Below are 26,181 nucleotides of genomic sequence, written 5' to 3'. Positions count from 1 at the left end.
TGAATTTGCATTCTCCTATTGTCAATTCCCATTATAATGCTTAGTTAACTGGAATATAGATTTTACACCTGACATGCATATTATTATTACATTAAAGGACTGTAGTGTTTAAAATACTATATTTTGTTTACAGAAAGGATGTCTAACAGTCCATCTGAAAAACTGCAGGGATTTCAATAAAAACGGTATCCTTCTCAGTGACCCCTAACAGTGAAATCATTAGACCCTATTCACCATGCCAAAGCTTTGTGTGTGTGTCAGTGTGCTAACTGGGGTAGTTAAGTTATGCCATCGTAAGTGGCCCTGGATAAGTGTCTGCTAAATGACTAGTAAAATGAGTGTTTTCATGAGCGTTGTGTTCCCAGCTTCCATAAAGAAAGGCACCCAGGGCTTCCTGAGGGCGAGTATTGGGGAGAAGGTGAAGTGTACTATGGTCCAGCCCTACAAGGACTCCAAGGCTGAGCGCTCCAAGTTCCCCCTCTGCTTCAACGAGTGGAAGTATTTCTCCATACAGGTAAGTAGGTATATTAGTTGATGCTCTAGCCAACTTCTCTCTGTCTGGATTCATGTATTGGTCATGTCAAAAGAGTTGGCTACACTGCAGGTACAGTATGGGGCCAGCTATTGCAATACTGTATCGAGAAAGTTGTACAAATATTATTTTCTGTATCTAACAGGACAGGTTTTTCCTCTATCCAAGACCTTAACACAATCAATCAATGACTAATTTGGATGTTTCAGATTCCTAAGAGCACTGATAACACGCTGGGTGTCTGTGAGTCACACCGTCTGGTGGTGGAGCTCATCTTCTTTGAGCAGGACACGGGCGTTCCCAAGCTCATAGGAAAGACCTTTGTCAAACTGCTGGACATCGTCAGTGTGAGTGACATGGACAGGAGCGATGGGGACGAACCCACTGCCCCTTCATGCTCACCATGCCATGTTTAAATGGGATAATAATAAAATTATGATCATCAGAGTGAGTGTACAAAGCTGTCCAGGGCTCAACACGTGTGGATGTCCTCAACTAAAGAACCAATGGGTTCTTTCTATTTTAGCTTCCAGTCGATGGTACAAGTATTGTCATTCACCTGCTGCTAGAAGGCTGGCCTGCAGGACCAGATATCAACTGTCTTGTCCTCTGTCCTGTTCTCTAATCAGAAATCACAAATGTACCACCTGCTGCTAGAAGGCTGGCCTGCAGGACCAGATATCAACCCTCTTGTCCTCTGTCCTGTTCTCTAATCACAAATCACAAATGTACCACCTGCTGCTAGAAGGCTGGCCTGCAGGACCAGATATCAACCCTCTTGTCCTCTGTCCTGTTCTCTAATCAGAAATCACAAATGAACCACCTGCTGGAGCTGAGGCTCAAGCGCCAGGTACAGAATATGAATCAAACACCATGGTCCACATGTGGGACAGTTATATCATGTTCAATGGGAGTTTTGGACAGTGGATTCCTGCATTGACACACGCAATAAAAGCCGACCTGTTTTCCAGATCATCTGTAAGCTGGAGATGGAGATGGTGATTGCGTATGGATCCTTGGGTTACGGATACTCCCACCAGGTTAGAAGGGAGACACATCAGTGTTTGTGTAGATGTGGAGGAAGAATTGATCTTGCCTATCTATTATTTACTCCCTAGTTGAAGCACCCAAATAGAAACATGGAGAGCCTAGTGGAGCGCTCGCTCTTCCTCCGCTGTCCACCACCGGACGACCGCAAAGACCATCACTAGTGAGACACGGACACACTCAAATACTGTACATGAATTCTTAACCATTGACATTCTGACACTGTGACCCTTTTGTGTGAGTTTTTCCCCCCTAGATTTGACAGACCAATATTCTCCCATGTAACATATCGCTCCCTGTGTCTACAGTAATGTGGTCACTCCTAAGCCAGTACCTTATTCAGACTTTATCGCAGCGCTGATGTACAGAGAGACCACCAACCCAGACAACAGAACGACTTACCCCTCAAACAGCACAATATCCCCCATCATCCTGGAATGTATGGAGAAGAGGGGCAGGTACGGTTTATTATGGAATCTCATTCTGGGTTCAAAGGTCAAAGTGTATACTGTTTTCAGCCCATTTTCTGAAAATGATGCATAGTAGCTACACTAACAAAAACAAATGTCTACTGTCCAAAAACTGCCTTAGTGAATTAATTATATCCAAGGTAAGTGGAACATAATGTTAAATAACCATAATATAAAAGGATCTGATATTGCTAAGTGGTCAATTTAGTGTTAGAAAGAACAGGAAGGATGTAGGTAGCAAACGTCCCAAATGATTCCCTATTCCCTACAGTGACAATAAAAAGTATGTGAACCCTTTGGAGTTACCTGGATTTCTGCATAAATTGGTCATCAAATTTGATCTGATCTTCATCTAAGTCACAACAATAGACAAACATAGTGTGCTTAAACTAATAACACACAAATTATTGTTTTGTTGTTGTCTATACTGAAAACATAATTTTAACATTCACAGTATAGGTTGGGGAAAGTATGTGAACCCCTAGGCTAATGACTTCTCCAAAAGCTAATTGGAGTCAGGAGTCAGCTAACCTGGAGTCCAATCAATGAGATTGGAAATGTGGGTTAGAGCAGCCTTGCCCTATAAAAAACACTCACAAAATTTGAGTTTGCTATTCACAAGAAGCATTGCCTGATGTGAAACATGTCTCAAACAAAAGAGACCTCAGAAGACCTAAGAATTAAGAATTGTTGACTTGCATAAAGATGGAAAGGGTTACAAATGTATCTCTAAAAGCCTTGATGTTCATCAGTCCACGGTAAGACAAATTGTCTATAAATGGAGAAAGTTCAGCACTGTTGCTACTCTCCCTAGGACTGGCTGTCCTGCAAAGATGACTGCAAGAGCACAGCGCAGAATACTCAATGAGGTTAAGAAGAATCCTAGAGTATCAGCTAAAGACTTACAGAAATCTCTGGAACATGCTGACCAGGTCGCTAGGTGTACAGTGTTTCCTCCGACACATTGGTGCGGCTGGCTTCCGGGTTGGATGCGCGCTGTGTTAAGAAGCAGTGCGGCTTGGTTGGGTTGTGTTTCGGAGGACGCATGGCTCTCGACCTTCGTCTCTCCCGAGCCCGTACGGGAGTTGTAGCGATGAGACAAGACAGTAACAATTGGATACCACAAAATTGGGGAGAAAAAGGGGGTAAAAAAAAGAAGAATGGTGTGCATGGGAGGACACTACGAAAGAAGCTGAGGGTCTTTGGGCTGGTTTGCTAACTACCTCTCTCAAAGAGTGCAGTCTATAAAGTCAGGAAATCTGCTGCCTGTCACGAAGGGAGTACCCCAAGGCTCGATCCTAGGCCCCACACTCTTCTCAATTTATTAGGAAGCTCTCATCCATTTATACTCACCTGGCCCCTGCCCGGATTTTGTGTTAAATGCTCTACAACAAAGCTTTCTTAGTGTCTAACAAGCTTTCTCTACCCTTAACCTTGTTTTGAACACCTCCAAAATAAAGGTAATGTGGTTTGGTAAGGTGTGAATACTACCTCTGAGGGCTTTGAGCTTGAGGTAGTCACCTCATAGTCACCTCATAGAAGTACAGTGCCTTGCGAAAGTATTCGGCCCCCTTGAACTTTGCGACCTTTTGCCACATTTCAGGCTTCAAACATAAAGATATAAAACTGTTTTTTTTGTGAAGAATCAACAACAAGTGGGACACAATCATGAAGTGGAACGACATTTATTGGATATTTCAAACTTTTTTAACAAATCAAAAACTGAAAAATTGGGCGTGCAAAATTATTAACAATAACACTGGTTCCCCTGACAAGGCATCGCTGGAGTCTGAATAAACCATAATGTTAGCTGCAGACACGGACCCTTCTCCTCTTCCTGTTTCTCTTCCTCTTCATCTTCTTTGTCCTCTGCCTCTTGTTCCTGTTTCTCTTCCTCTTCATCTTCTTTGTCCTCTGCCTCTTGTTCCTGTTTCTCTTCCTCTTCATCTTCTTTGTCCTCTGCCTCTTGTTCATGTTTCTCTTCCTCTTCATCTTCTTTGTCCTCTGCCTCTTGTTCCTGTTTCTCTTCCTCTTCATCTTCTTTGTCCTCTGCCTCTTGTTCCTGTTTCTCTTCATCTTCTTTGTCCTCTGCCTCTTGTTCCTCCTCTTCCTCTCCCTTGTCCCCCAGGTGTCCAGCAGCAGAAGGTGACATCTGAGTCCTTACTGCTGGAGGCGGTCAAGCAGGTGAAGGTCAGCGACCTGGAGGATGACATTCTGGAGCTGCCTGAAGACGACCCCGCAGCGACCAACAACACGTCAGTACTCTCAACGTTGTCTACTAATGTTGTGTGTTGTGTCTGTCGTGGACTGTTAGGTGGCTTTGACTACAAACGTGAATGGACTTGGTCACCTATCTGTCTGTTTCTATCTCTCTCGCTGTCTCGCTCTCTCTTTCCAGGGGGGACGTGGAGGAGGCAGGCCAGAAGGAGAAGCTGGTTCTGTGGGAGGACTGTGAGCTGGTCACCCAGGTGGATGTCAGCCCTGGACGTCTGGAGCTCACCACCCAGCACATCTACTTCTATGACAGCAGCACAGAGAAGGAGGAGGGTGAGGAGAGAGGGAGGAAGATAGGAGGGTCGTAGGGAGGGTTCTCCTGAAAGAGGAGGGAGGGGAGGAAGAAGGGATGAAATAGTGGGGTTAGAGGAAAAGTTGCTTTTAGGAAGAAGGAGAGAGGAAGGGAGGCTGAAGGAGAGTGAGCGAGTGTAGCAGGAGTTGATAAACCAGAGGTTATGGATGGGTTATGACTAGACATGTACAATACATACATACCACACTGTTAAAGACTCATTGTGTTGTCTTAGACATAGAGGTGTAGCTGTTATGACTAGACATGTACAATAGATACATACCTCACTGTTAAAGACTCATTGTGTTGTCTTAAACATAGAGGTGTAGCTGTCATGACTAGACATGTACAATACATACATACCACACTGTTAAAGACTCATTGTGTTGTCTTAGACATAGAGGTGCAGCTGCTCCCACATGCAATACACATCATATAATGTAATGACGTAGGGTTAATATTCGGGCCTGGAGTTTTGCCATGGTCAAGTCCCTAGTTAGGTCAAACTCCTGGCCTTGTGTATTATACATAACCAACCCCCTGTCTGTCCCCCTGTCTGTCCTTCCAGGTGTTGGTCAGGACTTTAAGTGGCCTCTATCTCAGATCCGGGAGATCCACCTGCGAAGGTACAACCTCCGCCGCTCGGCCCTGGAGATCTTCCTCATAGACCAGACCAACTACTTCCTCAACTTTAAGAAAGAGGTCAGTTCTGGGATCTGCTTTTTATGTGGATTGAGAACGGTGTACCCCTATCCATTTCACTACTTGGTCTATTCCAGAGCTAGCACATCACCTGATTCAACTCATCAAGGGCTAGTCCTGGAATAGATCAAGTAAGTAGATGGGGGGTGTTTGAGGAGGGGTTTGGGAAACACTTATGTAGAAGGAATGACTACATAGGCCTGGAGTACTGGGGTGTGTTGAGTACAGTAAAACGTTAAGAACAAATAGAACCTGTACTACTCCCTATTCTACATGACAGGCCATCATATCTGTTCTACATAATATATTTTGATCTGAGCATTCTGAAAGATTTCACACTTTTGAACAGACCCCCTCATGTTGGAATGTTCTGTGTGGTTTGATTGACAGGTGCGGAACAAGGTGTACAGTAGGATGCTGCTGCTGCGCTCCCTCAGCCTGTACGGCACACGCTCACCACAGGAGCTGCTCAAGGCCTCCGGACTCACACAGGTCAGGGGTCAAACATTGACATGGGAGATCAAGGTCGTGTTCAGTAGGGAGGAAGTGGTTTGAAACGGAGGTGATACTCCCTGAGCTGGTCTTATAAGAACAGATGTATTATTTTTTGCAAAATGTTTTGTTACATTGTGCCCTACTGAGCATGACCCATGTTAAGTAGTCAGTATGGTCTCAGGTATTGTGTTGACAGGTTGTGTTAAACCTCTCTCTCTCGTCTTTGGTAGAAATGGGTGAACCGAGAGATGACCAACTTTGACTACTTGATCCAGCTGAACACCATCGCGGGCCGAACCTACAACGACCTGTCTCAGTACCCAGTGGTACGTTCTGTTAACACGGACCCTATGGGGGAAGATGTGGAATATACCATCTTGGTGCTCTTCTAAAGGGTGTTCATGGTTTAGTTAATTGTGTGTGTGTGTATCCAGTTCCCCTGGATCCTGTCGGACTACACGTCAGAGGAGCTGGACCTGACAGACCCAGGGGTGTTCCGGGACCTGTCCAAGCCCGTGGCCGTACTCAACGAGCGGAACGCCAAGGCTGTACGGGAGAAGTACGTTCTCTCAACCTCTCTCACTGAGCCGCTGCTGCGTCTACATACTGGCATTTACGTGACACGTTCCAGGGTGGCAGTGTATTCATTCATTCTCTTCACTACATAAGTGTCCTCGTCCATAGAATTAGACTTACTGCAATACAACACTTTATTCCCGTTGAGGAAATGTCTCTTTGAGGGCAAATAACTGGATTCTGTTGTAGTAAATGTAGTAAGTAATTATAATGTTAAGTTCACGTCTCCCTGTCTGTAGGTATGAGAGTTTTGAGGACCCCACGGGGACCATCGACCGGTTCCACTACGGTACCCACTACTCCAACGCAGCAGGAGTCATGCACTATCTCATCCGCGTGGAACCCTTCACGTCCCTCCACATCGCGCTACAGAGTGGACGGTAAAAGCAATGGGTTTTGGTGGGGGGGAATCAGACTAGAAAACTCAGGCCAGAAGTTAACAGCATTAAAGTCCATGGAGTTATCAGTGCTCGGGTTGTACCAGTCAAATTGCTGTGGTCTGAGCAGCTTTGTGCGTTCTAGTCATTCTAGATCTGTGATTACACGTGTGTTCCAACTAACAATCAAATGTATCTATGCTCTTGTCTGGAGAGGTGCTATTGTACTGATGTCAGTAAGGCCAGAAGTCTTTCTCTCACCGAGCTACAGCCTTACTAGATCCACAGTTTGTCTTGGTCAGGTCACATGGTCAGCAAAACCATCCGGTCTCTAGTACTATGGCATACTTTAAGGCCATTGGCTGTTGGTCTTCCTCCCTCGGTCCAGGTTTGACTGTGCGGACCGCCAGTTCCACTCCATCCCAGCTTTGTGGCAGACCCTCACGGACAACCCCAACGACGTCAAGGAGCTCATCCCAGAGTTCTTCTACTTCCCGGAGTTCCTGGAGAATCAGAACGGTGAGATGAGCTCCGTGTCTGTAGAGAATCACAGACACGCTGGCTATGTTGACTGACTGTCCGTACTAACACGCCTCCTGTGGTGGTGTTCACACAGTCAATCAGAGAACATCTGGACTCGACTGGACCGGTTCAGATTGTGGAACACTGGAACTTGTTCAAATCGGACTAAATCTATAACTGACCCAGTTACACCCTGAATTGTAGAAACTGAGGATTTCAGTTGAAAATGTTATTTAGTCTGTTTTCTTTTTATCTGGTCACACTGCCACTCTGATGGAATCTACTTTCACTCCCCCGTCCTTTGTTCATCCTCCTCTCTCGCTCCCTCTAGCCTTTGATCTGGGGCGCCTGCAGATCTCCAAGGAGAGGGTGAATGATGTCATCCTGCCTAAATGGGCCAAGTCTCCAGAGGACTTCATTTATAAGCACAGGAAAGCCCTGGTGAGCCTCCTTTTCTCATGGACGGTCACCATTACCATAATGCTTTGTCCCAAGGGGGGAGAAAAACCTCTAACACAATTGGATCACACACATTCTATTACCATGATGTGCAGGAGAAATGCATTCCACAGAGAGTAGTATTTAGTGATTTATTGCTGAGGGGGTTAAAAATGTGTGTGTCTTGGCCTTTGTGTGTGTGTGTGTTGTGTAACAGGAGTCTGAGTACGTATCGGCCCACCTGCAAGACTGGATCGATCTGATCTTCGGTTACAAACAGCGAGGCCCCGCGGCCGTGGAGGCCCTCAATGTCTTCTACTACTGCACCTACGAAGGTACGGACGCTAACACTAAACCCAAAGACTCCCACTCATACAATAGCCCTGATGCTAAAGAAACGCTGCACCTACGAAGGTACGGACGCTAACACTAAACCCAAAGACTCCCACTCATACAATAGCCCTGATGCTAAAGAAACGCTGCACCTACGAAGGTACGGAGGCTAACACTAAACCCCAAGACTCCCACTCATAAAATAGCCCTGATGCTAAAGAAACGCGGTACCTGTGGAGGTACATTTACATTTTGGTCATTCAGCAGATGCTCTTATCCATAGCATCTTACAGGTGCGGATGCTAACACTAAACCCATAGACTCTCATTGATGCAATAGCACTGATGCTAAAGAAACGCTGCACCTACAAAGGTACGGATGCTAACACTAAAGCCCATAGACTGATACAATAACACTCATGCTAAAGAAACGCTAGATTGCTATATTATGACACTTTACTGAAGCGTTTGTCTCTGGTTTTGCTGTAGGGGCGGTGGACCTGGATGCAATCACTGATGAGAAGGAGCGTAAAGCCGTAGAGGGGATGATCAGTAACTTTGGACAGACACCCTGCCAGCTGCTCAAGGTACTGGAGAAAACACACAAGGCTTGACCTGACCGGGAGGAACCTCCCAGGCCTTCCTCGTGATATGAGCCCATTGGAACACTGAGGGATGAACCGGTCAATTAGGAATCATTGGGAATGAGACTTTAACAGGTTATTTAGAACCGTGATTCCCATCTCTGGTCTTTGAGGACCTTCAACAGTACTCATTGTTGTAGCATCAGACAAACACCTTATTAAACTCGTCAACAGCTTGGTGATTAGTTTAGCCAGGGCTACAACAGAAATGGGTGCTGGTGGGGTTACTCGGGGATATTTAGCTGAGAATCACTGGTTTAGAACAGGTATTTTAGATGGGCTATAGTGATGTATTGTCTGTGTGTACAGGAGCCACACCCAGTACGTCTTTCTCTGGAGGAGGTGGAGAAGAGGAAAGGTCGACTAGATGCCTCGCCACTCAGCATCTTCGAGCACCTTGCCGAACTCAAGTCCTTCTTTGTCGAGGTTAGTTTTGAAAACACACACACTAAAGCATATGATCATGACCCTCTTTGTTGATTATTGTAAAGTACTTTATGAAAATCGTTTTATTGAAAAACAACTTCATAAATAAATGTTGATTTTTAGGGGATCAATGACAACGTGCCTCTGGTGAAAGCCGTGGTCCCCAAAAACCAGTCCCACTCCTTCATCACCCAGGGCAGCCCAGACACTATGGTGACCCTGAGTCAGAACTGTCTGATGGGAACCCACGGCTGGCTGCCTTATGACAAGAATATCTCCAACTACTTTACCTTCATCAAGGACCCCACCGTGGCCAACCCCAAGTCAGTCCCTCCCCCTTTTCTACTTGAAACTATGGGGCGTTGTAGTCTGACTGGGAGACTGGGAGCCCTGTTTGAGTTCTTACCTCCATTCCTTGAAGTAATCACTCATCTGAGAATGTTTGGTTTGTCACCGCAGTATGATGGAAACTCTGCCATGGTGTATCCAGATCTGTGATTATCTCCAGGATGGGGACGGGAAGAATGCACTTTAAATGTTTTGGAACAGACCCTTGGAGGGCACTTGATGTCATTACTTGGTCATAAAGTTGTTCTGTGAGGTATGTATCTGAGGTCTCCTCCTCTCTGCTCCTCCCCCCTCTCTCTAGGACCCAGCGGGTCCTGGGTGGGCCCTTCTCTCCGGGCGTGGAGGTGACGGCAGGTCTGTTTGTGGTGTCACATGACGGGAAGCTCCTGTTCAGCGGTGGCCACTGGGACAACAGCCTGAGGGTCACCTCCCTGGTCAAGGGAAAGACTGTGGGACATCACATCAGACACATGGGTATGGATGGATCTCACACACACATACATGCACTCAGACACACACGCACACTGTCTGTACATACAGTATAGTAATTATTTGGTGTCTTCTCTCTCACTGCAGACATAGTCACGTGCCTGTCGACAGACTACTGTGGGATCCACTTGATCTCTGGATCCAGGGACAACACCTGTATGGTGTGGCAGGTGCTGCAGCAGGTGAGATCATGAAGCCTGAGGGTTTATGGGAATACACTACACTGACTAGAAAGCATTTGTACTGTATTGTTACCGTGGAAACGTTTGATGTTAGTACACCAAAAAAAGAAAAAAGGAAGTGAAACTGTTTGACACATATCTGCTTTCGGTTGCAAACTGTTTTACTACTGTATGCCCTACTGAACACTACCCAGGTGTATGAGCGTGTGACTGTGTGTGTCCTACAGGGAGGTTGTCCGGTGGGGCTGTGTCCCAAGCCGGTACAGGTTCTGTATGGACACACTGACGAGGTACTGAGCGTCAGCATCAGCACAGAGCTGGATATGGCCGTCTCTGGATCACGGGTAAGAGGTTGGAGGGATGAAGGGGATGGAGGGGTTGGTGGGATGGAGGGGTTGGTGGGATGGAGGGGTTGGTGGGATGAAGGGGTTGGAGTGGTTGGAGGAATGCAGGAGGTTGGAGGAATGCAGGAGGTTGGAGGAATGCAGGAGGACGAAGGGGTTGGAGGGTTGGTTGATAGATGGATCTTGTTGATGTTTTGTTTCTGTGTACCAGGACGGGACGGTGATCATCCACACGGTGCGTCGGGGCCAGTACATGCGGTGTCTGCGGCCGCCCTGTGAGAGCTCCCTGCCGGTCTCCATCCTGCACCTGGCTATCTCTTATGAAGGGTGTGTGGTGGTTCACACCTGTGTAGAGGGCAAGGCCACGCTCAAGGTACACTAACACATGTTCTTAATATGTAGTTGAAAATGTCGTAATCGTCTTCTCTAAAAAATCTTAATGTGTTTTGGTGCAGGAGTCTGACCAGGCAGCTACGGCGCGCGCGTGTGTGTGTGTGTGTGTGTGTGTGTGTGTGTGTGTGTGTGTGTGTGTGTGTTTAGACGGACAGCCCAATGCAGATCTATATTCATGATTATTCATGACCAATTAGATCAGCTCAGAGAAAGATCTGATGTGATTGGTCATTGAACCAATTAGTGGAAAGAATATCAGAATTGGACTGAATGAAGCCATAGTGACTTAGTTGGTGAGCGACTTAGTTGGTGAGCTACAGAGGGTGAGTGAGTTGGGGAGTGAGTTATTTGCTTAGTGAGTGACTGACTGACTTAGTTGGTACAGTACGTCATACATAACTCAACATGATGCTTAGCAAAACGCTAGTTAACCACTAGATGTACACCAGGACCCAATCATAATGTACCGATTGTCTCTCATCCTGTCCCTGTTTAGGATAAGAACGGCCTGCACCTGTACTCTGTCAATGGGAAGCACCTGTGTACGGAGGGCCTGAAGGAGCAGGTGACAGACATGTGTGTGTCCGGGGAGTACCTGGTTATCGGCAGCGAGCAGGGCTTCCTCTCCATACGAGACCTGTACAGGTGACCTTGTTTCCTGTGTGTGTTTGTCTGTCTGTGTGCGTGACTCCACGCATGCATCTACAGGGTTTTTGCTGTATCAAAAAGGGTCTTAGGTGGTAAGGGTGGCAATGGCCGCTGAACAGCTGATTTAACTTTTTTTTTTTTTTAAGCCCATTTCCTGCATTTTTACAAATGTTTGCATTGAGCTGAGAGAAAATACTGCAGTATTAAAGCTAATTTCCTGCAATTCTATGCATTTTACCATGTCTAATACTGTGTTCCTTTACTCAAATATAACAATATTAATACTTCTAAATTGATTGTTTTTGTCATTTTCAATTCTGTAGTTTTTATTTTGGTGATTTGTTAGTTCTCAAAGATTATCTCCATTTATCTTTTCTACATACTTTATATCTGGTTTTAGTCGTTTACACTGAAAACGTTTTCACCGCCCAAAACAAAATCATATATGCAACAGAGTTTATTATTATTATTATCAATATATATATCAGGGATTTTTCTATCTGTCTAACCCAACCCTTCACTCTGTCTCTGTCCCCTCCCCTCCTCTCTCCTCCGGGCAGCCTGTCCCTGTGCGCCACCCCCATGGCAATGCGTGTGCCTGTACGCTGCGTGTCTGTCACCAAGGAGCAGAGCCACGTGCTGGTGGGCCTGCAGGACGGCAAGCTGATCATTGTGGGCGTGGGCAAGCCGGCCGAGGTAAAGAGCTCATTCAGAAACTACATCGCCCAGAGCCTGGAGGGCTCACCCCTCATGGCAATGCCACTGCTCGCCCCGCTGAGGGTGCGCTCGCCCGCCCGCAGGCTGAGCCTCCGGGACAAGTTAATGTTTAACCCCCAGGGCCCTGACCCCTGACCCCCTGAGCAGAACATCCCCCTCAATTCAATAAAAAAACAAATGTATTTACCTCAGAGGGAACTTCATAAACTCACCCTACAAACTACCACGGCATACCATTCTCTCTCTGTTGTAGTGCTAATAATTTGTCCTAAATGACCTGTCCTTCCTTAGCCACATACACCTCGGGTGTGTTCATTAGGCACCAAACGGAAGAAAACGGACAAACAGCGGAGGAGCTACCTTGACTTTTTCCCCCCGTTTTCTGTTGTAAGACTTCAAATAATTTTCTGTTGCGTGCCCTAATGAACATGACCCTGTTTCTGGGGCGAAGCAGGACCCTGGCCCATTCTTGCCCTGCAAGGATTGGTAACCACACACACAGTAACACTTGAGACATTCCATAAACGCCTCTGAATGAATACAACACACCCTCTCCTGGAATATTACTGTGAAATGAAAACATGGGCTTCCGTTTACCTCATTCTAACCGAGGAATGACTTATTTTTGGGCCTTGGGATGGTGTTGTCCAATATTGTTTACCGGAAGTGTCATTATTATTGACTGATTTAATATGTATTTGTGACATGCTGTGAATTGCCTTGGATGAACACCTCTGCAAATTCAAGCCATATAAACTATATTAGTAATAAGCTACGCTATAATAAGATGCACTAGGCTGTAATTTATTCCCACCTGCTCTTCAAGTGAAAATGGTTTAACCCTTATTGTCTTCCTGCTCTTCAAGTGAAAATGGTTTAACCCTTATTGTCTTCCTGCTCTTCAAGTGAAAATGGTTTAACCCTGATTTCTTCCTCCCTACTGGTAGACATGAAAGTAAGGTTAACTCTGGGGCTGTAATGATGGGATAGGGAGGGACACAGGGAATCACCCTCGAATCAATTGATAATTTGATCCCCTCCCAACTTCTCTCACCTTTCTTTTATACAAATGGACCTGCCTCAAAGTGAACCAAGCTTTGGTTTTGAACTGGCACTACGTCATTCCAAAATTTCTGAACTAACCGATCACTCATAAATCATATCCTGCTTTTTGTTTGTTTCTTTTGACTTCACACTTTCCTCCTCCTCCTCATCTCTCTCCTCTTCCTCACTTCCTCCTCCTTTCCTCCACTCTTCTCAGATGCGTTCAGGCCAGATCACTCGTAAGCTGTGGGGCTCCAGCAAGCGCCTGACCCAGATCTCCTCTGGAGAGACAGAGTACCAACCAGCCTGCAACCAGAACTGACCCCCACAACCACCCCTTCCACCCCTCCCACTACCACCACACCCCCTCACCCTGCTGCCTGCCTGATTGGCCCGCAAGCCCTGCCAATCATCACAGTCTACCCAATCAGATTTGAACCACCCCTCGTTTTGATTGACTGATGACTGTTTTGGGAGAATCTTACTCCTTTTTTGTTCCTCCCTCTGACTTGGGAAGGACAGACTGACCCACGAGTGGAAGACGGGGGGGTGTGTGTGTGTGTTTTAACGGTGTGTAAAGGTTAGGCGGATGAGTAGGGCAGGTCAGGACGGACCAGCAGGCGCCGGCGTCGAGTTTCTGATCCAACTGTAGGTGCATACATCCCCTCACCCCCCCTCCCCTTCAATGACACACATGGCCATTACTCTTCATCTTCCTCCATCATCACTAGCACGGTCAGGCCAGTGGCTCCCACTACTACAGAGACCCTCTATGCAGACACACACTACAGCAATCTGAGCTGACCTCTGACCCCTCCACCTCTCAGGCCCAAGGAATGAAGGGGATCCCCAACGTAGAAATGTAATTACTCCAATGGGAACACTTAACCTGGTTGACGGTCCACCCATCACATCACACTGACTTCAATGGGAATTATATTTTATATTTCTCTGGTCATCAAGATGACCCACTTCTCCGAACCCTGAACCCGAGACCACTGAGCAGTGTGTGTGTGTATGTACGCTCTTTGTGTTTCTGTGTGTTGTCTCTCGCTGGTTGTTTTCTCCCGTGGGCTTTTGTTGACTTGGTTTTGCCTTCCAGTCTGACTAGGCTGTGACCGATGCCTCAGGGCTCCTATGCAGCAGTAAGGGGCTATGTTCAGTCACAATACAATGTTTTTGGTTTAGTTTTTTTGTTTGATGTTACTGATAATTGTAGTTGTTTTTTACAGATGCGTGCATGTGTATAAGGTCTGTGGTTAGGTTGTGTTTTGCGTGGCATTTCCGGCCCACTCCTCATTTAGTATAGAGGACGGGGCCCTAAGGTATCCAACACTCGTACTAAGCCTGACACACACACACACACTTGTTTGCTAATGTACACTTGCATAGACTCCTCCCTATTGGAGAAGCCTGTGACTGCGTTCCATGTCATCTCTATTGCAATCTCAGTAGATTTCTATATGACATTTAATGTGGTTTCTGAGACGCTGAACACTTCTCCAGGCGTTGTGAAATCTGATAATCGGCAATAAAGACGACCTGGAACGCACCCAAAGTCCGCTAGTTTGACACTACAGAAGAAGAGAGAAGCCTAGTGTTGTAGAATCACTAGCTACCCCATACCGTGCCCAAAGGACTCGCTCCCCTCAAACACTACACTCTTACACACACTGCAAGCTTCTCACACTTGTGTTAGACCGCATGCTTCGGAGGGACGAACCATACTGAACCTGGCTTAGTGTGCAATGTTTAGCTCTAGATCCATCCTAGAATGTTTTTATGTTACTTGAATCAATGTTTATTTATGAATGAAAATGAGCTTTTTTCCCCGTAGGCTATTTAAATTCACACTACATTATTTGTATGTTTTTAAGTGGTGCTTCAGTTGTTCAACAAAGATTTATGCTGCGAAAAACTGAAGACGGTGGATCGATCCACCTTTCACAATGGGAGGGGAGACTTTCTAAGGGCTTTTGAGATGTCAGTGTTACAGCAATACAGTTCCTTCCTCTGCTCCGCTGACTGTGCATTGGTACATTCCAGCCTCTTGTCAAGGCTGAACTAAAAAAAAAAACAATCTCCAGTCTTCCTGGTTTTTCTGACCGGGACGACGCGATTGGGAGATTAAACTTAATTCTGCCAAGGGACATCCCAAACGGCTGTCATCTTCCAACAGTCAGAATCACCTCAGTGTTCCTCCTCCTTCCATAATTGTCTCTTAGTTGGGAGCCATGTCAGCTAGTTAAGGTCCTCTGGAGTTCCATAAATGCAGTAACGTCACTAAACGTGTCTGTGAACCGGGCCTAATGTGGCTTTTTGAGATTTCATGTGTGTTTTTTATGTCAATGTTTGAGATTATGAATGATTTCACCCCCCATTGAATCCTTATGGTTGTTATGCTCTTGTCAAATCAAAATGACAGTTTGGTCGGGGTAGGTCATCTGTTGCATAATGTGAGTGTGTATGTTCATGATGACAGTAGTTTCTTAAAATGCCAAATTCCTTATTTCCTTGTCATATCATTTGCCTTCTTGGTAACAATTCAGTGATTCTGGTTCTTATCTATCATGGACTTAGAATCATTCATTCTGATTCTATGGTGGTTATAGATTAGGGATCAGACTTCTATGTGCAGTGTGGTTGTTTTTGGTCTTCTCTTTTAAGTGTCTCCGCAATCTGTCCGGAGAATACAATCACAGACCAACGTGTGCCCTTTTTTAACCAAGAGGCCGTTTCAATAAGTTTATTTTTAATTGTTTATGCTGATGTGTCTCGATGGCATACTCCTTTAAACAGTTTCCATTCTCATCAGGATGTGTTACTCATTTTTTCCAAAGGACGTATTTAATAAATGTTTCTATTTTTGTCAATCTTAGTTTGTCAGGCAGACAACACCACTACCTTGTTTTAGGACTTTCTTCCGACCCCACCACTGAAACAGTGCCTTTTTATCCACGTCGCATCATACAGACAATTATCCGGTTTGTGTGTAGAATTCTTTGTTTTACCCTTCCCTCCATGATAACCCATGGATAGCAGCATTCCACAAACTTAACATCCAATAGGAACCAAGAATCTAAAAATCTGAAATATATTGGTGTCTTACCTTAGCTGCTTGCTCTGTGACTGTCACCAAAATGGATGTGTGTGTGTGTATATCTGATTTATAAATACTGGTGTATAATGTACAGCATGATTTTTATTTTAGTGGATTTTAATTGTACTTTTTGCACTTTCCAGGTACTAAGTTGTAAGTGATTGTTTTAAATGTTTCCCTGGTCCATTATGTACAGACAAACTGCTTTGTATACACAAGTGGAAAGTAATCATTAAAGTCTTGTCAAAAATGTAATTCATATGTATGGCTGATTTGTACCTGTGAAAATAGGACACTGTGTACAAAACATTAGAAACACCTTCCTAATTTGGAGTGCCCTATTTTGCCCTCAGAACAGCCTCAATTCGGTGGGGCATGGACTCTACAAGGTGCCGAAAGCATTTCACAGGGTTGCTGGCCCATGTTGACTCCAACGCTTCCCACAGTTGTGTCAAGTTGGCTGGATGTCCTTTGGCTGATGAACCATTCTTGATACAAACAGGAAACTGTTGAGCATGAAAAACCCAGCAGCATTGCAGATCTTGACACAAACCGATGCGCCTGGCACCTACTACCAGACCCCGTTCAAAGGCACTTTAATATTTTTTGTCTTGCCCTTTCCCCCTCTGAATGGCACACAATCCATGTGTAAAAAACCTTAACCTGGCTCCTCCAGTTCATATATGGATTGAAGTGGATTTAACAGGTGACATCAATAAGGGATAATATAATTCACCTGGTCAGTCTGTCGTGGAAAGAGCAGGTGTTCCTAATGTTTTGTACAATCAGCGTAAATGCATGTTTTGTATTTTAAACAGTACATAAATATTTCACTAGGGGGCGACCAAGTTGTAAACTGCTGTAAAATGCTTGGAGCGCTTACACTGCTGAACATGGGGTGCGTTCGTAAATTCCCTCAGGCTAAATACTCCGATTTCAGAGCACTCTCGTCTGAGTGTGCCAGAGAATTATGAATTTACGAACGCTCAACACCCGTATATGGCCAGTGTCAGTAAACGTCGGCAAAAATGCGTAATTAAATTGTTGCCAGCAGCACAGTTGCAGTCACCAACGCTCTGGATAACATGAAAACAGCCTAACCATCTCTGCTAGGGTGAGAAATGGTCAGTGATGTGAACTCTCATTTTTGTCTGGAAGTAGCTAGCTAACTTTAGCCAGTTAGCTTGGGTGCTTGACAGCCGTTGTGAGGTCAGAACACTCGGATCGACCAGAGCGTCCAGAGTGCGCTCTAAACGCTCCGAGAGCGAAACTCTGATTTTACGAACGGACAATCTGACAAAGCTCTGGGCACACTGACTGGGTGCTCTCTGGCACTCCAGAGTGAATTTACGAACGCTCCCCGGATAGAACAAGGTCTCGCTTGTTTTTGTTGGACCTATGTTGCCATGACAACAGCGCAAGTTCTATCCCTATTTTGAAATCGTTTTCCAGTGGCACATTTGCTTCCTATTTGCAAACTTTCTCAGAAAATACTAGTCGCCGAGGTGTATCATGACTGATCCAGTGGCAACGACGACCGAAGGGCCACCAACGGATGGAAAATCAGTCAATCTCATTGGGAATGTAAATATAATTGTTACAACAGGCAGGCATATTTACCCTAGAAATACGCCTACAGTATTTTTCTCAGTTTAATAGATGCACATTGAATCATCAGTTGTCACGGGCTTAACACTAGAGGGCTGGGTTGCTACCTGGTTCATTTTCACAGCTGTTGAGAAGAGTATCAAGAGCCGAGCCTGTTCCTGATGACGATGAGGAAGAGGAGGAGGAGCTTCCCCCACCACCACCACTAATTCCACGAGGCCCTCTAGTGAATTTGCATTCTCCTATTGTCAATTCCCATTATAATGCTTAGTTAACTGGAATATAGATTTTACACCTGACATGCATATTATTATTACATTAAAGGACTGTAGTGTTTAAAATACTATATTTTGTTTACAGAAAGGATGTCTAACAGTCCATCTGAAAAACTGCAGGGATTTCAATAAAAACGGTATCCTTCTCAGTGACCCCTAACAGTGAAATCATTAGACCCTATTCACCATGCCAAAGCTTTGTGTGTGTGTCAGTGTGCTAACTGGGGTAGTTAAGTTATGCCATCGTAAGTGGCCCTGGATAAGTGTCTGCTAAATGACTAGTAAAATGAGTGTTTTCATGAGCGTTGTGTTCCCAGCTTCCATAAAGAAAGGCACCCAGGGCTTCCTGAGGGCGAGTATTGGGGAGAAGGTGAAGTGTACTATGGTCCAGCCCTACAAGGACTCCAAGGCTGAGCGCTCCAAGTTCCCCCTCTGCTTCAACGAGTGGAAGTATTTCTCCATACAGGTAAGTAGGTATATTAGTTGATGCTCTAGCCAACTTCTCTCTGTCTGGATTCATGTATTGGTCATGTCAAAAGAGTTGGCTACACTGCAGGTACAGTATGGGGCCAGCTATTGCAATACTGTATCGAGAAAGTTGTACAAATATTATTTTCTGTATCTAACAGGACAGGTTTTTCCTCTATCCAAGACCTTAACACAATCAATCAATGACTAATTTGGATGTTTCAGATTCCTAAGAGCACTGATAACACGCTGGGTGTCTGTGAGTCACACCGTCTGGTGGTGGAGCTCATCTTCTTTGAGCAGGACACGGGCGTTCCCAAGCTCATAGGAAAGACCTTTGTCAAACTGCTGGACATCGTCAGTGTGAGTGACATGGACAGGAGCGATGGGGACGAACCCACTGCCCCTTCATGCTCACCATGCCATGTTTAAATGGGATAATAATAAAATTATGATCATCAGAGTGAGTGTACAAAGCTGTCCAGGGCTCAACACGTGTGGATGTCCTCAACTAAAGAACCAATGGGTTCTTTCTATTTTAGCTTCCAGTCGATGGTACAAGTATTGTCATTCACCTGCTGCTAGAAGGCTGGCCTGCAGGACCAGATATCAACTGTCTTGTCCTCTGTCCTGTTCTCTAATCAGAAATCACAAATGTACCACCTGCTGCTAGAAGGCTGGCCTGCAGGACCAGATATCAACCCTCTTGTCCTCTGTCCTGTTCTCTAATCACAAATCACAAATGTACCACCTGCTGCTAGAAGGCTGGCCTGCAGGACCAGATATCAACCCTCTTGTCCTCTGTCCTGTTCTCTAATCAGAAATCACAAATGAACCACCTGCTGGAGCTGAGGCTCAAGCGCCAGGTACAGAATATGAATCAAACACCATGGTCCACATGTGGGACAGTTATATCATGTTCAATGGGAGTTTTGGACAGTGGATTCCTGCATTGACACACGCAATAAAAGCCGACCTGTTTTCCAGATCATCTGTAAGCTGGAGATGGAGATGGTGATTGCGTATGGATCCTTGGGTTACGGATACTCCCACCAGGTTAGAAGGGAGACACATCAGTGTTTGTGTAGATGTGGAGGAAGAATTGATCTTGCCTATCTATTATTTACTCCCTAGTTGAAGCACCCAAATAGAAACATGGAGAGCCTAGTGGAGCGCTCGCTCTTCCTCCGCTGTCCACCACCGGACGACCGCAAAGACCATCACTAGTGAGACACGGACACACTCAAATACTGTACATGAATTCTTAACCATTGACATTCTGACACTGTGACCCTTTTGTGTGAGTTTTTCCCCCCTAGATTTGACAGACCAATATTCTCCCATGTAACATATCGCTCCCTGTGTCTACAGTAATGTGGTCACTCCTAAGCCAGTACCTTATTCAGACTTTATCGCAGCGCTGATGTACAGAGAGACCACCAACCCAGACAACAGAACGACTTACCCCTCAAACAGCACAATATCCCCCATCATCCTGGAATGTATGGAGAAGAGGGGCAGGTACGGTTTATTATGGAATCTCATTCTGGGTTCAAAGGTCAAAGTGTATACTGTTTTCAGCCCATTTTCTGAAAATGATGCATAGTAGCTACACTAACAAAAACAAATGTCTACTGTCCAAAAACTGCCTTAGTGAATTAATTATATCCAAGGTAAGTGGAACATAATGTTAAATAACCATAATATAAAAGGATCTGATATTGCTAAGTGGTCAATTTAGTGTTAGAAAGAACAGGAAGGATGTAGGTAGCAAACGTCCCAAATGATTCCCTATTCCCTACAGTGACAATAAAAAGTATGTGAACCCTTTGGAGTTACCTGGATTTCTGCATAAATTGGTCATCAAATTTGATCTGATCTTCATCTAAGTCACAACAATAGACAAACATAGTGTGCTTAAACTAATAACACACAAATTATTGTTTTGTTGTTGTCTATACTGAAAACATAATTTTAACATTCACAGTATAGGTTGGGGAAAGTATGTGAACCCCTAGGCTAATGACTTCTCCAAAAGCTAATTGGAGTCAGGAGTCAGCTAACCTGGAGTCCAATCAATGAGATTGGAAATGTGGGTTAGAGCAGCCTTGCCCTATAAAAAACACTCACAAAATTTGAGTTTGCTATTCACAAGAAGCATTGCCTGATGTGAAACATGTCTCAAACAAAAGAGACCTCAGAAGACCTAAGAATTAAGAATTGTTGACTTGCATAAAGATGGAAAGGGTTACAAATGTATCTCTAAAAGCCTTGATGTTCATCAGTCCACGGTAAGACAAATTGTCTATAAATGGAGAAAGTTCAGCACTGTTGCTACTCTCCCTAGGACTGGCTGTCCTGCAAAGATGACTGCAAGAGCACAGCGCAGAATACTCAATGAGGTTAAGAAGAATCCTAGAGTATCAGCTAAAGACTTACAGAAATCTCTGGAACATGCTGACCAGGTCGCTAGGTGTACAGTGTTTCCTCCGACACATTGGTGCGGCTGGCTTCCGGGTTGGATGCGCGCTGTGTTAAGAAGCAGTGCGGCTTGGTTGGGTTGTGTTTCGGAGGACGCATGGCTCTCGACCTTCGTCTCTCCCGAGCCCGTACGGGAGTTGTAGCGATGAGACAAGACAGTAACAATTGGATACCACGAAATTGGGGAGAAAAAGGGGGTAAAAAAAAGAATGGTGTGCATGGGAGGACACTACGAAAGAAGCTGAGGGTCTTTGGGCTGGTTTGCTAACTACCTCTCTCAAAGAGTGCAGTCTATAAAGTCAGGAAATCTGCTGCCTGTCACGAAGGGAGTACCCCAAGGCTCGATCCTAGGCCCCACACTCTTCTCAATTTATTAGGAAGCTCTCATCCATTTATACTCACCTGGCCCCTGCCCGGATTTTGTGTTAAATGCTCTACAACAAAGCTTTCTTAGTGTCTAACAAGCTTTCTCTACCCTTAACCTTGTTTTGAACACCTCCAAAATAAAGGTAATGTGGTTTGGTAAGGTGTGAATACTACCTCTGAGGGCTTTGAGCTTGAGGTAGTCACCTCATAGTCACCTCATAGAAGTACAGTGCCTTGCGAAAGTATTCGGCCCCCTTGAACTTTGCGACCTTTTGCCACATTTCAGGCTTCAAACATAAAGATATAAAACTGTTTTTTTTGTGAAGAATCAACAACAAGTGGGACACAATCATGAAGTGGAACGACATTTATTGGATATTTCAAACTTTTTTAACAAATCAAAAACTGAAAAATTGGGCGTGCAAAATTATTCAGCCCCCTTAAGTTAATACTTTGTAGCGCCACCTTTTGCTACGATTACAGCTGTAAGTCGCTTGGGGTATGTCTATCAGTTTTGCACATCGAGAGACTGACATTTTTTCCCATTCCTCCTTGCAAAACAGCTCGAGCTCAGTGAAGTTGGATGGAGAGCATTTGTGAACAGCAGTTTTCAGTTCTTTCCACAGATTCTCGATTGGATTCAGGTCTGGACTTTGACTTGGCCATTCTAACACCTGGATATGTTTATTTTTGAACCATTCCATTGTAGATTTTGCTTTATGTTTTGGATCATTGTCTTGTTGGAAGACAAATCTCTGTCCCAGTCTCAGGTCTTTTGCAGACTACATCAGGTTTTCTTCCAGAATGGTCCTGTATTTGGCTCCATCCATCTTCCCATCAATTTTAACCATCTTCCCTGTCCCTGCTGAAGAAAAGCAGGCCCAAACCATGATGCTGCCACCACCATGTTTGACAGTGGGGATGGTGTGTTCAGCTGTGTTGCTTTTACGCCAAACATAACGTTTTGCATTGTTGCCAAAAAGTTCAATTTTGGTTTCATCTGACCAGAGCACCTTCTTCCACATGTTTGGTGTGTCTCCCAGGTGGCTTGTGGCAAACTTTAAACAACACTTTTTATGGATATCTTTAAGAAATGGCTTTCTTCTTGCCACTCTTCCATAAAGGCCAGTTTTGTGCAATATACGACTGATTGTTGTCCTATGGACAGAGTCTCCCACCTCAGCTGTAGATCTCTGCAGTTCATCCAGAGTGATCATGGGCCTCTTGGCTGCATCTCTGATCAGTCTTCTCCTTGTATGAGCTGAAAGTTTAGAGGGACGGCCAGGTCTTGGTAGATTTGCAGTGGTCTGATACTCCTTCCATTTCAATATTATCGCTTGCACAGTGCTCCTTGGGATGTTTAAAGCTTGGGAAATCTTTTTGTATCCAAATCCGGCTTTAAACTTCTTCACAACAGTATCTCGGACCTGCCTGGTGTGTTCCTTGTTCTTCATGATGCTCTCTGCGCTTTTAACGGACCTCTGAGACTATCACAGTGCAGGTGCATTTATACGGAGACTTGATTACACACAGGTGGATTGTATTTATCATCATTAGTCATTTAGGTCAACATTGGATCATTCAGAGATCCTCACTGAACTTCTGGAGAGAGTTTGCTGCACTGAAAGTAAAGGGGCTGAATAATTTTGCACGCCCAATTTTTCAGTTTTTGATTTGTTAAAAAAGTTTGAAATATCCAATAAATGTCGTTCCACTTCATGATTGTGTCCCACTTGTTGTTGATTCTTCACAAAAAAAACAGTTTTATATCTTTATGTTTGAAGCCTGAAATGTGGCAAAAGGTCGCAAAGTTCAAGGGGGCCGAATACTTTCGCAAGGCACTGTACTTGGGAGTATGGCTAGACGGTGCACTGTCCTTCTCTCGGCACATATCAAAGCTGCAGGCTAAAGTTAAATCTAGACTTGGTTTCCTCTATCACCCAAGCTGCCAAACGAAACATGATTCAGATGACCATCCTACCCATGCTAGGCTACCTGGGTTGAACTAGTAACCGAAAGGTTGCAAGATCGAATCGCCGAGCTGACAAGGTAAAAATCTGTCGTTCTGCCCCTGAACAAGGCAGTTAACCCACTGTTCCTAAGCTGTCATTTTAAATAAGAATTTGTTCTTAACTGATTTGCCTACTTAAATAAAGGTTAAAACTAAATAAAAAAAGATTACGGAGACTTCATTTATAGATGGGCAGGTAAGAGTGCTCTTGAGTGGCTAGATGTTCTTTACCATTCAGCCATCAGATTTGCCACCAATGCTCCTTATAGGACACATCACTGCACTCTATACTCCTCTGTGAACTGGTAATCTCTGAATACCCGTCTCAAGACCCACTGGTTGATGCTTATTTATAAAACCCTCTTAGGCCTCACTCCCCCCTATCTGAGATATCTACTGCAGCCCTCATCCTCCACATACAACACCTGTTCTGCCAGTCACGTTCTGTTAAAGGTCCCCAAAGCACACACATCCCTGGGTCGGTCCTCTTTTCAGTTCACTGCAAAAACACTCAAACTGGACAGTTTTATCTCAATCTCTTCATTCAAAGACTCAATCATGGACACTATTACTGATAGTTGTGGCTGCTTTGCATGGTGTTGTCTGTGCCCAATAATGTTTGTACCATGTTTTGTGCTGCTATCTTGTTGTGTTGCTATCTTGTTGTGTTGATACCATGTTGTTGTTATGTTGTGTTGCTACCATGCTGTGTTGTCATGTGTTGCTATGTTGTTATCTTAGGTCTCTCTTTATGTAGTCTCTCTTGTTGTGATATGTGTTTTGTTTTAAACATTTTAATCTCAGGCCCCCGTCCCTGCAGGAGGCCTTTGGTAGGCCGTCATTGTAAATAATAATTTGCTCTTAACTGACTTGCCAAGTTAAATAAAGGTTAAATAAAAATTAATTTAAACAAATTTAAAAAGCCATTGCTGTCCAATAAAAACATTGCTGCACGTCTGAAGTTTGCAAATGTGCACCTGGATATTCCACAGCGCTACTAGCAAAATATTCTGTGGACAGATGAAACTACAGTTGAGTTGTTGAAGGAACACACACCATTATGTGTGGAGAAAAAAAGGCAAAGCACACCAACATCAAAACCTCAACCCAACTGTAAAGTATGGTGGAGGGAGCATCGTGGTTTGGGCTGCTTTGCTGTCTCAGGGCCTGGACAGCTTGCTATCATTGACGGAAAAATGAATTCCCACGTTTATCAACACATTTTTCAGGATAATGTCGGTCCTTCAAATAGAAGCTCAACAGAGGTTGGTGATGCAACAGGACAACGACCCAAAACACAGAAGTAAATCAACAAGACTGGCTTCAACAGAAGAAAATACGCCTTCTGGAGAGGCCCAGTCGGTCCTGACCTCAACCCAATTGAGATTCTGTGGCATGACCTCGAGAGCAGTTCACACCAGACATCCCAAGAATATTGCTGAACTGAAACAGTTTTGTAAAGAGGAATGGTCCAAAGTTTCTCCTGACTGTTGTGCAGGTCTGATCCACAACTACAGAAAACGTTTGGTTGAGGTTATTTCTGCCAGTTATTAAATCCAAGGGTTCACATACTTTTTCCACTGGGATTGTTTGCACAGTGTGTTCAATAAAGACATGAAAACGTATAATTGTTTGTGTGTTATTAGTTTAAGCACACCGGTTTGTCTATTGTTGTGACTTAGATGGAGATCAGAATACATTTTATGACCAATTTATGCAGAAATCCAGGTATTTCCAAAGGGTTCACATACTTTTTCTTACCACTGTATATAGTGCATTCCTTTTGACCAGAGCCCTGTGGGATGTAAAGGAACCAGAGCCCTGTGGGATGTAAAGGAACCAGAGCCATGTGGGATGTAAAGGAAACAGAGCCCTGTGGGATGTAAAGGAACCAGAGCCCTGGGGGATGTAAATGAAACAGAGACCTGTGGGATGTAAAGGAACCAGAGCCCTGTGGGATGTAAAGGAACCAGAGCCCTGTGGGATGTAAAGGAACCAGAGCCCTGTGGGATGTAAATGAAACAGAGACCTGTGGGATGTAAAGGAACCAGAGCCCTGTGGGATGTAAAGGAAACAGAGCCCTGTGGGATGTAAAGGAAACAGAGCCCTGTGGGATGTAAAGGAAACAGAGCCCTGTGGGATGTAAAGGAACCAGAGCCCTGTGGGATGTAAAGGAACCAGAGCCCTGTGGGATGTAAAGGAACCAGAGCCCTGTGGGATGTAAAGGAACCAGAGCCCTGTGGGATGTAAAGGAACCAGAGCCCTGTGGGATGTAAAGGAAACAGAGCCCTGTGGGATGTAAAGGAACCAGAGCCCTGTGGGATGTAAAGGAACCAGAGCCCTGTGGGATGTAAAGGAACCAGAGCCCTGTGGGATGTAAAGAAACCAGAGCCCTGTGGGATGTAAAGGAACCAGAGCCCTGGGGGATGTAAATGAAACAGAGACCTGTGGGATGTAAATGAAACAGAGACCTGTGGGATGTAAATGAAACAGAGACCTGTGGGATGTAAAGGAACCAGAGACCTGTGGGATGTAAAGGAACCAGAGCCCTGTGGGATGTAAAGGAACCAGAGCCCTGTG

The 26,181-nt window shown here is 44.9% G+C and overlaps 1 protein-coding gene across 1 annotated transcript; it reads left to right on the top strand.

The window, feature by feature from the left end:
- The first annotated feature begins 334 nt into the window (after positions 1–334).
- LOC139373941 (neurobeachin-like protein 1) lies at positions 335–16,378 on the top strand. The gene is made up of 26 exons (XM_071115022.1): positions 335–514; positions 742–879; positions 1,338–1,382; positions 1,504–1,572; positions 1,651–1,742; positions 1,888–2,018; positions 4,178–4,304; positions 4,448–4,596; positions 5,184–5,317; positions 5,708–5,809; positions 6,043–6,138; positions 6,247–6,371; positions 6,628–6,768; positions 7,154–7,284; positions 7,619–7,728; positions 7,943–8,060; positions 8,547–8,644; positions 9,011–9,127; positions 9,251–9,450; positions 9,777–9,949; positions 10,052–10,146; positions 10,374–10,490; positions 10,702–10,863; positions 11,380–11,528; positions 12,092–12,227; positions 13,510–16,378. Exons 1-26 carry the CDS (start codon positions 335–337, stop codon positions 13,612–13,614), a joined length of 3,240 nt encoding a protein of 1,079 aa, XP_070971123.1. The 3' UTR covers positions 13,615–16,378.
- Positions 16,379–26,181: the final 9,803 nt, after the last annotated feature.

The sequence above is a fragment of the Oncorhynchus clarkii genome, chromosome 18, assembly GCF_045791955.1.
Source record: "Oncorhynchus clarkii lewisi isolate Uvic-CL-2024 chromosome 18, UVic_Ocla_1.0, whole genome shotgun sequence".
Taxonomy (NCBI): Eukaryota; Metazoa; Chordata; class Actinopteri; order Salmoniformes; family Salmonidae; genus Oncorhynchus; species Oncorhynchus clarkii.
This window is presented reverse-complemented; position numbering and strand designations above follow the sequence as displayed.

What these genes read in the sequence shown, in the direction of transcription:
- LOC139373941 (XM_071115022.1), top strand. Translation starts at nt 335, where the DNA reads ATGAGTGTTTTCATGAGCGTTGTGTTCCCAGCTTCCATAAAGAAAGGC. An exon ending in ATAAGCACAGGAAAGCCCTG is followed by an intron (nt 7,729 to 7,942) that starts GTGAGCCTCCTT and finishes GTTGTGTAACAG; the next exon opens with GAGTCTGAGTACGTATCGGC. An exon ending in CTACTACTGCACCTACGAAG is followed by an intron (nt 8,061 to 8,546) that starts GTACGGACGCTA and finishes GTTTTGCTGTAG; the next exon opens with GGGCGGTGGACCTGGATGCA.